The 11,948-nt window shown below is 62.3% G+C and overlaps 3 protein-coding genes across 3 annotated transcripts in view; 1 reads left to right on the forward strand and 2 right to left on the reverse strand.

The window, feature by feature from the left end:
• The window catches only part of TRIM28 (tripartite motif containing 28), an 8,968-nt gene extending 3,768 nt beyond the window's left edge, over nucleotides 1-5,200 (forward strand). The window contains exons 5-18 of the mRNA XM_027859178.1: nucleotides 2-146; nucleotides 811-943; nucleotides 1,137-1,272; nucleotides 1,738-1,854; nucleotides 1,949-2,210; nucleotides 2,311-2,425; nucleotides 2,551-2,627; nucleotides 2,746-2,785; nucleotides 2,869-2,911; nucleotides 3,006-3,225; nucleotides 3,317-3,648; nucleotides 3,918-4,053; nucleotides 4,130-4,351; nucleotides 4,439-5,200. Of these exons, the coding sequence (XP_027714979.1) occupies nucleotides 2-146; nucleotides 811-943; nucleotides 1,137-1,272; nucleotides 1,738-1,854; nucleotides 1,949-2,210; nucleotides 2,311-2,425; nucleotides 2,551-2,627; nucleotides 2,746-2,785; nucleotides 2,869-2,911; nucleotides 3,006-3,225; nucleotides 3,317-3,648; nucleotides 3,918-4,053; nucleotides 4,130-4,351; nucleotides 4,439-4,615 (2,155 nt within the window). The 3' untranslated portion in view covers nucleotides 4,616-5,200. The remainder of the gene's footprint in view (nucleotide 1; nucleotides 147-810; nucleotides 944-1,136; nucleotides 1,273-1,737; nucleotides 1,855-1,948; nucleotides 2,211-2,310; nucleotides 2,426-2,550; nucleotides 2,628-2,745; nucleotides 2,786-2,868; nucleotides 2,912-3,005; nucleotides 3,226-3,316; nucleotides 3,649-3,917; nucleotides 4,054-4,129; nucleotides 4,352-4,438) is intronic.
• Nucleotides 5,201-5,419: 219 nt separating this feature from the next.
• Nucleotides 5,420-8,648, reverse strand: CHMP2A (charged multivesicular body protein 2A). Its single transcript, XM_027859170.1, has 6 exons — nucleotides 8,553-8,648; nucleotides 6,721-6,901; nucleotides 6,320-6,499; nucleotides 5,845-5,975; nucleotides 5,701-5,762; nucleotides 5,420-5,613 (listed from the first exon to the last, which is right to left on the reverse strand). The coding sequence occupies exons 2-6, from the start codon at nucleotides 6,886-6,888 to the stop codon at nucleotides 5,489-5,491; spliced, it is 666 nt and encodes a 221-aa protein (XP_027714971.1). The 5' UTR covers nucleotides 6,889-6,901; nucleotides 8,553-8,648; the 3' UTR covers nucleotides 5,420-5,488.
• A 273-nt stretch (nucleotides 8,649-8,921) lies between these two features.
• UBE2M (ubiquitin conjugating enzyme E2 M) lies at nucleotides 8,922-11,097 on the reverse strand. Its single transcript, XM_027859172.1, has 6 exons — nucleotides 10,942-11,097; nucleotides 10,538-10,632; nucleotides 10,317-10,355; nucleotides 10,131-10,234; nucleotides 9,583-9,646; nucleotides 8,922-9,437 (listed from the first exon to the last, which is right to left on the reverse strand). The coding sequence occupies exons 1-6, from the start codon at nucleotides 11,048-11,050 to the stop codon at nucleotides 9,297-9,299; spliced, it is 552 nt and encodes a 183-aa protein (XP_027714973.1). The 5' UTR covers nucleotides 11,051-11,097; the 3' UTR covers nucleotides 8,922-9,296.
• Nucleotides 11,098-11,948: the final 851 nt, after the last annotated feature.

Here is an 11,948-nt window from a genome sequence, read left to right on the forward strand (position 1 = left end):
GCTCCGGGTCCCTCTGCTCCCCTTCCCCTGCAGTGGTGGACTGCCCGGTCTGCAAACAGCAATGCTTCGCCAAGGACATCGTGGAGAACTATTTCATGAGAGACAGTGGCACCAAGACCTCCACGGACACCAAGGATGCCAACCAGGTGAGCCCCGCCCCCTGCCTGGGCTGGCAGAGCCTTGTTTACCCAGCCCCGGCCAGGTGAGCCCCGCCCCCTCCCCCATCAATCCTGGTGAGCCTCGGTGTTGGGGGGGGGGTGGCAGCCAGGTGATCGACACTCCTCCCCTTCCCCAGCCATCCATCCTGATGAGCCTTGGTGCTCCCCCCTTTGCATCCAGGTGAGCTTTGGTGCCCTCCTTGGTGCTGGGGTGGGGTGGGGGGCGGCCAGGTGAGCCTTGGTTCTCGTGCTTCCCCAACCAGGTGAGCTATGCCCCCTCCCCCAACCATCCAGGAGAACCTTGGCTTGCGATGGCACGGCATGGCAACTCCCCTTCCCCTTCCCCCAGCTCGTTTAGCTTTGTTCATATAAACTCCCTCAGCCAGGTGAGCTCACCTTGAATTAGAAGGAAGGCAGGCTTCTTGACATCCACCCAATAGAAGCGTCAGAAGGGTCCTGGAAATCACTTCTCTTTTCCCCCTCACTTTGTGGCCCCTGAAGAGCTGGGATGCCCCACCTGGGTCATGTGGCCTGGCCCAGCTGTGGGCCAGACTGGGCTTTTGGCTCCTTTAGAGGCCTAGAGGGGGGCATGTGTATGCTTGCCTCCTCCCGAGCAGTGTGGGGCCAGCGATGCCCGTTTGTCATTCCCTAGTGCTGCACCAGCTGCGAGGACAATGCACCTGCCACCAGCTACTGTGTCGAGTGTTCAGAGCCCCTGTGTGAGACGTGTGTGGAGGCCCACCAGCGGGTCAAGTACACCAAGGACCACACAGTTCGCTCCACTGGTGTGTGCACCCAGCTTGGCTGGCTCTAGGGAGGGTGGCTGGGCCCTGGAAGAAGCTGAAGGAGAAAAGGGCCTGGGGGAAGAGGACCCAGCACTCCTTAGCAGGACGTGTTGGGATGGAGGAGGGACAGGGACGGAGCCTGGTTGGAAGAGGCCGGCTCCCTCATCCGTCTGCCTGTTGGGCACGCCTGCAGGCCCCGCCAAGACTCGCGATGGGGAGCGCACTGTCTACTGCTCAGTCCACAAGCACGAGCCGCTGGTCCTCTTCTGCGAGAGCTGCGACACTCTCACCTGCCGGGATTGCCAGCTCAATGCCCACAAGGAGCATCAGTGAGTGGGGCCCACAGGTCTCTTCTTTAACTCCTGCTCCGGCAGGGTCTGTCAGCTCTAGCCTCTCATTTGGGGGCCTTCAGGGGTCCCAGGCCTGGGTTCTTTGTTGGTGTGGGCTGCCCACCTCAGGTCTAATCTCCCTGGTTGTGTTATGCTTAAAGCTGCCGGTGCCCATTGATTCACCACCCTTGGTGGTTTCTGCCAGTAGATCATTACGGAGGTCAGCCTCACCTGTGCTGTGGCATCTAATCAGACTGCCATGGCTGGGGGCGGGGCAGTCCAGGGCTTTGGGGTCTGGTCCATCTTTGAGATGAGGCGGCCGAGGCCCAGGGAGGGCAGATGGGAAGTGAGCGGTGCAGGAAGGCTGGGGTCTCCAGTGTTGAGGATGCAGAGGAAGGCTGACCACATGCTCTGGTCTGCTTCTCAAGGGTGGGCTGGCTTCCCCCTAACTCTGTGTTTGGGCAGATACCAGTTCCTGGAGGATGCTGTGAGAAACCAGAGGAAGCTCTTGGCCTCCCTGGTAAAGCGCTTGGGGGACAAGCACGCCACCCTGCAGAAGAACACCAAGGAAGTGCGCACCTCGTGAGTCCCAGGCGGGTTGGTGTGCACCATGCTTAGATGCTGTGTGGCGGCCCACGATGACCCCTGGTCTCTGACACGCCTCCCTGTCCCTCAGGATCCGCCAAGTGACTGACGTACAGAAGCGGGTGCAGGTGGATGTGAAAATGGCCATCCTGCAGATCATGAAAGAATTGAACAAGCGCGGCCGAGTGCTGGTCAATGACGCCCAGAAGGTGACAGAGGGGCAGCAGGAGCGCCTAGAACGCCAGCACTGGACCATGACCAAGATCCAGAGGCACCAGGAGCACATCCTGCGCTTTGCCTCCTGGGCCCTGGAGAGTGACAACAACACAGCCTTGCTGCTGTCCAAGAAGCTGGTGAGGGGGCTGGCCTGGTGGGCGGGGCCTGGGGTGGGGCCTCCTGGGGGGCAAAGGGCAGGGCCTGGGGCCCACCCTCACCCGGGCCTGGGGCCCCCAGATTTACTTCCAGCTGCACCGTGCCCTCAAGATGATTGTGGACCCCGTGGAGCCCCAGGGGGACATGAAGTTCCAGTGGGACCTCAACGCTTGGACCAAAAGCGCCGAGGCCTTCGGTGGGTGTTTGCTCCTGCTGGGCCAGGGTGGGACCCAGCCAGGCCTCCTTAGTCTGGTCTTGGGCAAAGATGACATGGGGCTGGGGACCGGAGGGGGATGAGCCAGTTGCCTTCTCCCTCCACAGGTAAGATTGTTTCAGAGAGGAGTGGTCCCGGTTCCATGGCCCCTCCCCGGCCCCCTGGCAAGCCTGGAGGGAATCAGGTAAGGTACTTTCCTGGGAGGGGGGCACTGGGCTGTGGGGGGTACTCTGGTGGCCTTGGGGGTGGGGCAGGGGCCAGGACACTGGCTGTGGACTCCTGTTTCGTCTTCTGTTTTCTAGGCCATGGATCTGCAAGAAGGTTATGGGAGCTACGGCCCAGGTGAGTGGGAGTGAGAAGGGCTGGGTCGGGCTGAAGGGGGTACCCTGGGGTGCTAATGCCTTACTGTCCTTCCCGCTTCCCAGATGATCCCTACAGTGCTGAGCCCAATGTGTCTGGAATGAAAAGGTAGGGTGGGGCAAGGCTGAGGCCTCTCCTGGGGGTGGGGGGGGCACCGCAGACCAGTCCAGCCCTTGGCCTGTCTCACCCCTGCTCTCTTCAGGTCCAGATCGGGTGAGGGTGAAGTGAGTGGCCTCATGCGGAAGGTGCCCAGGGTGAGCCTGGAGCGCCTCGATCTGGACCTGACGGCAGACAGCCAGCCCCCAGTCTTCAAGGTCTTCCCAGGGACCACCAATGAAGACTACAACCTCATTGTCATCGAGAGGGGGGGCCAGCCAGGGGCACCAGGGGGTCCTCCTATGCCACCCATGGCCATGGTCAAGGGGAAGAAAGGGGCGAGGGAGACCTGAAGGGGGAGGAGGGGGCGAGGGAGCGCAGGGTCCTGGTCTCACAGACCCCACCCCTACTCCCCAGGAGGAAGAGACAGAGGCTGCCATCGGTGCCCCCCCAGGGGTGGAGGGCCTAGAGACAAAGCCACTGCTGCTGCCTGCCCTGGAGGCCTCAGGGCCCGAGGGCCCCCACCTGGCCTCCCCCAGCGGCAGCACCAGCTCTGGCCTGGAAGTGCTGGGAGGCCCCGACGCAGCCGCTGCCGTGGCTACTGCTGCCACTGGTGGCCCCGGAGCCGTGGATGACAGTGCCACCATCTGCCGTGTCTGCCAGAAGCCAGGGGACCTGGTGATGTGTAGCCAGTGTGAATTCTGCTTCCATTTGGAGTGTCACCTGCCAACCCTGCAGGAGGTGCCTGGGTATGTGGAGGGGGGGGACAAAAGGATGATCTCAGGAGCAGGCCTTGGTGGGCTTTATGGGCAGAGATGGTGACAGCGTCCCTGCAGGGAGGGCTCCCCTTGGGGGTCCAGTGGCCTCCCTTGTCGTCTGGGGTGGGGGGCAGGCTCAGGGAGGGAGCTTGAGAGGGAACACTCCTGCCCTTGCTGGAAGATGAGCGCCGGTCCAAGGCAGGCCTCTCCAGGACGCCCATAGCTCTTACTGACCCCTCTGCATCTCCTACACACCCCAGGGAGGAGTGGAGCTGCTCCCTGTGCCAGGAGGTGGTGGACTGCAAAGATGAGGTCCCTCTTCCTGGCCCCGAGAGTGTGGCCTTGACCCCCGATGGGGACAGCTGCCCTGCCAAGCTGTCACCTACTAACCAGCAGGTACAGGGGTGGGCACCCAGGGGTGGGGCAGGGCGGGGCCAAAGCAATGGGCCTGAGCTCCTACTTCACCCTGCAGAAGTGTGAGCGTGTGCTGCTGGCCTTGCTCTGCCATGAGCCGTGCCGTCCCCTGCACCGACTGGCCACGGACCCCACGCCCTCAGCGGAGCAGCCGGGCACTCTGGACCTCACTCTGATCCGCGCACGCCTCCAGGAGAAGCTGTCGCCTCCATATAGCTCCCCACAGGAGTTTGCCCAGGATGTGGGCCGCATGTTCAAGCAGTTCAACAAACTCACAGAGGTGAGGAGGTGGGGACCGAGGGTGGGGGTGGAGGTGGCAGCAGTGGGGGGAGGCCGGTGGGTACCTGACACTTCTTCCAACAAACAGGACAAAGCTGATGTCCAGTCGATCATTGGCCTTCAACGCTTCTTTGAGACTCGCATGAACGAGGCTTTTGGGGACACCAAGTTCTCAGCTATTCTGGTGGAGCCCCTCCCTCCCCCTATCCCAGGCCCTGGCCTGGCCCCTCCAGAGCTGGTGGGGGGCCCCAGCGACGGTAACTGAGCCCCCACCTTGCCCCAGAATGGCTCCATCATCCCCTCACTCATTCCTTCCTTCACCTGTTGGTCCTTCTGTATCCTATCCCCAGATGCAGTTTTTACTTCTCTGATTTAATAAAAACGTAACCCAGGAGACAAGGTCACACAGACCCAGAGCAAGCGGGGTGTCCTGGGAGTCCCTGGCAATAGGGCTGGCTGGTGGGCACGGTGGCTTCCTGGGCCGCCCTGGCTGGAGCAGAGTTCCCTCTCCCCTTAGTGGGAGGCTTCTCTGGGAGGCACAGCTTGCTGCCCAGGGACAGGAGAGGACTCCAGCCTGAGGGTCCTTCCCCCTTCCATTTAGAGTAGACAGTCTTCCCTCTTAGGGCCCTCACACCCGCTTCTGGCCCCTCAAGGTCTGAACGGTTGGGAAGTAGGGTTAGTTTTTCCTGACAATCTCTCCCAGAAGGGGCTTTGGGGGGGGGGGGCGCCCCACCTAGGTGAGGCCCAGGAGCTGTCAACTTTTCTTTGTCCTCTGCTTCTTGTACTGAGCTTGGAGTTCACTGAAACACCCATCCAATAAACTTGCCAGCCATGCCTCTCTCTGCCTCGACTTGGGAAGCTGCTCTTTTGTTCTTTTGAGCATCTTGTCACCTGGCTACAGATAGTGGTGGGTTTGGCTGGGGCGGTGGTCACAGCTGCTGGATCAGGGAGATAAATGAGGCTGGAAGGTAAAAGATGGGGAGCCAGAAGATGGCCTGCCAGCCAGGGGAGGGGAGGTATGCACACTGACAGAAGATGTCCCTGCCTCCCTTCCCCCATCACAACCAAATTCGATGGCATCTTAAAAAATTTTATTCTGTGGCAGGGTGAACACATCCCTCCTCCCCTCCCTGCTGGCTCAGTCCCTTCTCAGGTTCTTCAGGCGCTCCTCCAAGTCAGCATCAGCGTCAGCCAGGGCTGCAGAAGGCTCTGCCTTCTTGCCTCCAGCAGCCACAGAGAGCGAGCCACCCGTGGAAGGGAGATCTGTAGGAGGGAAAGGCACAGACCAGTCAGGGATGGACAGGTGGTCCCATAGGCCAGGGTGAGGTGGGCAGGGGCAGGGGCACTCACTGGAGAGTTCATCTGTCAGGCTCAGGCCCAGCTCATCCAGCACTTGGGACACCACAGCATCGCTGAAGGGGCAGAGAACAGAAGATGAGGGAGGAAGGGAGGGCAGAGCTCACACCAGTCCCCCGACCCTGGCCTCCCCAGCACCTCTCCTCCTCGTCCTCCTCATCCCCCATGGCGTCATCGATGGCATCGTTCATCATCTCTTCTTTCATGTCCATGATCTCTGCCTGGCGCTCAAATTCCATCATAATCTTCTGGATCTGGGGCAGCTTAAGCTGGGGAAGGCAAAAGGGACGTGGGCTGGACCCCCTGTTTCCAAATACCCCTAACCCAGACCTCCAGGCTGACACCGTCCTTTGTGGGCGTGGATGGGCACAGCCTGGACTCTGATGGCTGACCTGGTTAAGGGCGAGGCCCACCCTTGCCTGCTCAAAGGTGCCTGTCCCAGCCCCACCTCTTTTCTCCTGCTGGTCACTAGAAAGTCTCACGGACCCATCCCTGAGTCCTCCGGGGCTGCCATCTTCTGCCAGGCTAGGTCTCCATCAATCCCTGGCCTGATGCTCAGGCCCAGGCCCCTATGGACCCACCTCATGCAAACTGCTCCAGGGAGCAACTGTACCTGCCTGTTCATGGTCCCCATGGCCTTCGTGACGCCCTTCATGGCCTGAGCCATGGAGTTGTTGGATTTGAGTGTCTGTATCTTTAGGGACACGGCCTGGATGTTGGCCCGCATCATCACAAACTTGCTGACATAGCGGCGCGTGCGTACCAGATCTCGGGCCATGATTTTCACGGCGTCCTGAGCAGGGAGAGTGGTATCGTAGAGGCTCCAGGGTAGGAGGGCCAAGATTCCCATGGGAACGATCTCTTAGCTCTTCCCCAGCCAGGACTAGGGACAAGAGCCCAGGTCGGAGGGAAGGGTCATCTCCCTCAAGAACCACAACTCAGCCAGGGGGACTGGGCCCTCCATCCCCTCCCCCCACCCTGATATGAAATCTTGGGACTGGGGGGTCCAGTCACCATCTGGCCCTGCTTGGCCATCTTCTTGATGTCCGCAATGATTTTCTTCTCCTGGGCCTCCAGCTTCTGACGTTCCCTGTCCAGTTCGCGCATGGCCCGGTTCAGGGCCCGCTGGTTCTGCCGCAGCAGCTCCTCGGGAGTTTTCCGTCGCCCAAACAGTAGGTCCATGGTGGCGCTGGAGCTGCAGAAGCAAAGAGTCAGTCACAGAGCCCAGGCTCTGGGGATACAGAGGGAGGCAAAAGACAGTCCCTCGCTTTCCATCAAGGGAGGGGAGGGATCAGGAAAGGCTCTCTGCAGAAGGTGGGCGGGGTGTTGGCTGGTACTCAGCTCTTCCCATCAGCAGACTCCCCTCCTAGACAGAGCACAGAGCACCTTGACGGTGGGGGATGTCTGTGCAGTGCCAGGCGCATAGTAGGCACTTGATAAATGTTTACTGGCTGACTGGAGGCTAGGAGGTCGAGCAGATGGAGAGGAGAGCGCTTCAGGCCTGGGGAACTGTCAGAAAAAATTCCTGGAGCTGATAGAGGGTCTTGTTCCTGGTACAGCCAGGAGGCCAGTGTCACTAAAAAGACTGGAGAGGGAGGAGGGGGCAAGTGGTGAAAGGCTTTGAAGGCCAGACAAAGCATTTTGTATTTGATACCTGTATGATAGGGTCCAGGTATAAGGTGATGAGGGCCTGCACCAGGGTGGGGTTACTATCAGAGGAGAGAAGGAAGAAACACAGGAGAGATGGAGCTGAGGTGCAGCGGAGGTGAAATGGACCAGAGATGGTGTGGAGGTGAAAGGGACAGGCCTTGGCACCATATTGGATCTTGGGGGTGTGACTGGGGTTAGGAGCCTGAGAAATCTGGTGGATGGTTGGTGCCCTCTTCAGTGCCAGGGAATGTGTGTATGGGGGGAGAGGTTTAGGGGAAAAGACAGCGAGTTCAGATTTGGACTTGTTGAGTTTAAAATATCCACTGGCACCAGTCCAAGATGTCTGAAAGGCCATTGGAAATGGGAGACTGGAAGTCAGCAGAGTTTGGAGCAGGGAAAGGTAGATCTGAGAATCCTCAGCATAGAGATGATCCTTCAGTCCAAGGCGAGAGAAGAGAAAGGGGCCCAGGACAGAGTCTGAGGGCATAACCTGGAGGAGGAGCCAGCCAAGGAGATGGAGAAGGAGGGGTCAGAGAGGCAGGAGGAGAGAGAACCAGGAAAGAGGGTGTCCTGAAAATCTAGAGGAGTGACCAACAGTGTCCGAGGCTGCAGGGACATCCAGACGAGGCCATTGGATCTGTCACTTTGGGTGGGATGATGAGATCAGAAGTCAGGCGGTAAGGGTGAGGCGAGAGGACAAAGTGGAGGCACTCACTGGTGGACTTTTGGGGGAGTCTAGCTACAAAGGGCAGACGACACCTAGGACGATAGGGTCACCCATTCCTCCCCTGCCTGAAGGATGTCGACGACCACCTCCCTAGGTGCCCAGGCTCCGCCCACTCACCCTACAGAGGCTCATTGTCCTCACTGCTCCCATTCGCTGTGAACTTCAACCCCAAATTCCTTATCCTTACAACTGGAGAACAGAGGGGCAGACAGCTGGCCCCCAAGATCAGCAAGGTCTGGGTTCGAATTCTGCCTGACCCCCACGGGTTGCATGCCCGCCTTGGGCAGGATGGAGCAGGCTCTCTGGTCTGCAGGAAGCTGACACGAGGAGGGGGTGGGTTGGGGACTGCCCGGGGCGGGGCCAGAACACCGGAGTCCCTAGGGGTGCCTAGCGGGGGCGCGGACTCGCGGAGGGGGGATGGGGCCGGGGGTGTGGGGGCTCCCCGGGCTGGGGCGGCGCCTTCACTCACCGGCCCCAAACTGGAGGCACAACCGCCGCCGCCTCTGGGAAGGCCCCCCCGGGTCGCGCTGCCCCGCACCGGACGCCGGCCCACCCACCCCGCGCTGCCGCCGCCGCTGCCCGGGGTCTCCTCGCTGCCTGCTTTCTCCCAAAACCCGCAGCTGCTTCCGGATTCTGGCGCCGTGACGTCACTGCCGCGCGTCCTTCCCGGGTGCCGAGAGCCGTAGTACGCAGGCGCGCGGGATCGGAGCGGCCCAAGGACCCTCCTGCGCAGACGCCGGCGCTCCAGCCCCACCCCTCACCCCCTTTTCCCCGGGCCGCGAGTTCGGGTCCAGACCCGCACGGACGGACGCACGGACAGAAGGCCAGGAGGCAGAAGCACCGCATCAACATTCCCCTTTAATAACCTGACACAAACTCGAGTGGGGGTGGGGACCGGGACCGGGTCCGGGGACAATCCAATTCATTTCCCTTCTCTGATCCGGACTGGGGCGAGGGAGGGCGGCGCCCATCAATCACGTGGTTAAAAAAAAAGACTAAACCCAAAAAGAGAACTGGGGGCGGGGTGCGGCCGGAGACCCCTCGCCATCCCCACTCCCGCGCGAGGCCCCGGCCCCCAATAAATATGTGGCCCGGGGGCCGCGGACGCCCCGCCCCCCCACCCCGACCGGGGGGAGGGGCCCGGAGGAGGAGGAGGAGGAGGAGGAGGGCCGGCCCGGGGGGCGGGGTTGTCGGTCCGTCCGCCCGCCCCCACCTATTTGAGGCAGCGCTCGAAGTACGTGGAGCCGATGTAGCCGCCGCGCATGGAGCGCTGCACGTTCTGCTCGAAGAGGCGCCGGTTATTCTGCAGGACCTCGGCCGCCTCCTTGTTCAGGGGGTCCTCGGGGTTGGGCTCCTGCGGGGGAGGGGCAGGGGCCGGGGCCGGTCAGGTGAGCCCGGCCCCGCCCCCATCTTTGGCTGCCCAGACCGGAGGCTGGCTGGCAGGCAGGCAGGCAGGCAGGCAGAGACCCCGCCTCCATCCCCCACCCCTCGGGACTCACCAAGAACAGATACTGCAGCCCGTAGATGATGGAGTTTATCGTTAGCACTGGTTTCCAGTCCTCTCTGCGGAAGAAGGCCGCCCCCCAGCCCGGGGTGAGAAGCAGCAAAGGGGCTCCTGCTCCCGCTATCCCCACCTCCTTCTCCCCCCGCTCCCCCGTTGCTCGCTGTCCGGCAGGCAGGCAGTGCTCCCCCTGGCCTTGCCTTTCTCCATGGGTTTTGCTGGCTGCTCATCCCCCCAAGTCAAAAAAGTGGGTTCGAGCCCCATCTCTGTGCCAGGTCACTTCTCCCATGATGGCTCTCCTGAGCTCCAGTGGGGTCCCACACCCTTTCCTGCCATCTCCTCCTCAAGGCTACTGCCAAAGGCTCCTAAGGTGATGTGCTGATTCCCCGCGGCGCCAGGCCGACCACGACCGTCGGGGCTGCAGTCAGCCTAGGCCTGCTTCCTTCAAAGTTCACCTCAAGGGCCAACAGGCCAGAAATGACCTCATCTTTCTGTTTCCCACTCACCTGCCTGTGCCCCGGGGGGAGCTGGGGGTGGGCCACCTACCTGAGAATGTTAAGGCAGACATTGCCCTCAAGGTCGATGTTGGGGTGATAAACCATGGTCTCACACTTCACCTTGGGTGGGTCGTGGGGGTAACCCTGGCCAACCTGGGGACAGGGAGGCAAGAGTCAGAGGCCCTTGGCCCCTCCCCCAGGGCACAGTTTCTACCCTCCCCTTCGGAAGACTTACCTTAAAACTAAACACAAACTTGCCAGCCTTGTAGAAGCCCTGGGGAAAGAAGGGAAAGGGAAGGAGGGGAGGCTCATTGGGGCTGCCTGCCCCAGGTACCTCCCAGAACACAGTCCCCAGGCCCCTGTGAATGGCTTGGAGAAGAACAGAAACCAGGAGAGACGGGTGGGAGAGGCCCAGGGAAGCATCGTGACAGATATTGGGGGGGGAGGGGGGCTCACCTCATCGGGGCAGATGACCAGCTTGAAGTTGAGGAGGTCGTCCTGATCAGAAAAGTCAATCTCACAGGTCTTGGGCAAGTTGAGCTCATTAATGTCTGGAGCAGAGAGGAGGAGAAGTTATCTGGGGACGATCATCTGCACCCTCAGATCAGGAGCTGGGCAAGGTAGGGTCAGGTTCCGGGATTGGGGGGGGGGAAGGAAGTGTCCCATAGAGTGGCGGAGGGGCAGCAGGGGTCCCGCGTAGGGGATGTGTGTCTGGACTCCTGAGGTGGGGTCCCTAGGTTCCCCCTGGAGGTGGGGGCGGGGCGGCGGATGCTCCCCCGTTGGGGGGGGGGGGTTGTCTCAGGGCCCCCGGAGTGGGGGCGGGGCGACCCTCTCCCCCTGCCCCCCTCTCCCCAGGGCACCTTTCTGGATGCGGAGCTGCGCGGCGGAGGCCTTCTTGCTGCTGCCCTTGGTGCCGCCCGCCGACTCCTCCTCCTTCTTCTGCTGCTTCAGCGAGAACAGCTTGATCATCCTGCCGCCGCCGCCGCCTCCTCGGGGCCCTGGCCGGCCGGCCGCCCCTGCCCACTGTCCGCCGCCGCCTGCCGCCTGCCCGCCCCGGCCCCGGCCCCGGCTCCGGCCCCGGCTCCGGCTCCGGCTCCGGCCCCGGCTCGGCTCCTCCGCGTTCTGGCCCCGGCCGCTCCGCTCAGCGCCGCGCCGCGCGGCCCGTCTCGGCTCCCGTAGCTAGTTCGGTCCGCTTCGGAAGCGCTCGGCTCCTTCCGGAAGGGTTCGGCTCCGCTCGGGTGCCTTCGGAAGTGGGGTTCGGCTCCGCCCCGCCACCCGCCCGGCGGCCGCTCTCGGTCCCGCCCCCTCCTCTCCTCCTCTGCCCCAGATCGGATTCTCGGCTGTCCTCTCTTCTCTCTCTCCGTCTCTCTCGCTTACAGGCTACCTGCTGGCTTCGGCCCGAGCCAGGCCCTCAGCCTGGGCGGTCGCGGAGGGCCTAGACAACGGTCTCGGGGCGCCCTACCGCTTCGGTGATTTCCGCCGCTGCCTCCCCCGCTTCGGCTCTGGCCGCTGTCGGCCCCGCGGCGCGCATGCGCAGAGGCGGCGCGCAGCCCGGGGCCACGCTCGGCCATTTCCGGGCGGGGACTTCGGGAGCTTCCGGAGGAGATTGACCTGCTGGCCGCCGACCGAGCTGACTGGGGGAGGGGTGCGAACGGAGGCTGTTAGATGGCCGGGGGTGGGGGTGGGGGCGGGGGCAGTGGTTCAGAGGCCAACCGTGCCTCGGGAGGAGGGAAAAGACAGTTACTAAGTGTCTCCGGGGAGCGCGGGAGGGCAGGGCTGGCAGCTGTCAGTTTAGGCCAGCCCCGCCCGCCAACGTAGGAGCTGCACGCGAAAGGCGGTGCCCGCCCATTGGAGAAGGCCCGAAGAA

The sequence above is a fragment of the Vombatus ursinus genome, unplaced genomic scaffold (genome assembly GCF_900497805.2).
Source record: "Vombatus ursinus unplaced genomic scaffold, bare-nosed wombat genome assembly UNPS02014159.1, whole genome shotgun sequence".
NCBI classification, from domain to species: domain Eukaryota; kingdom Metazoa; phylum Chordata; class Mammalia; order Diprotodontia; family Vombatidae; genus Vombatus; species Vombatus ursinus.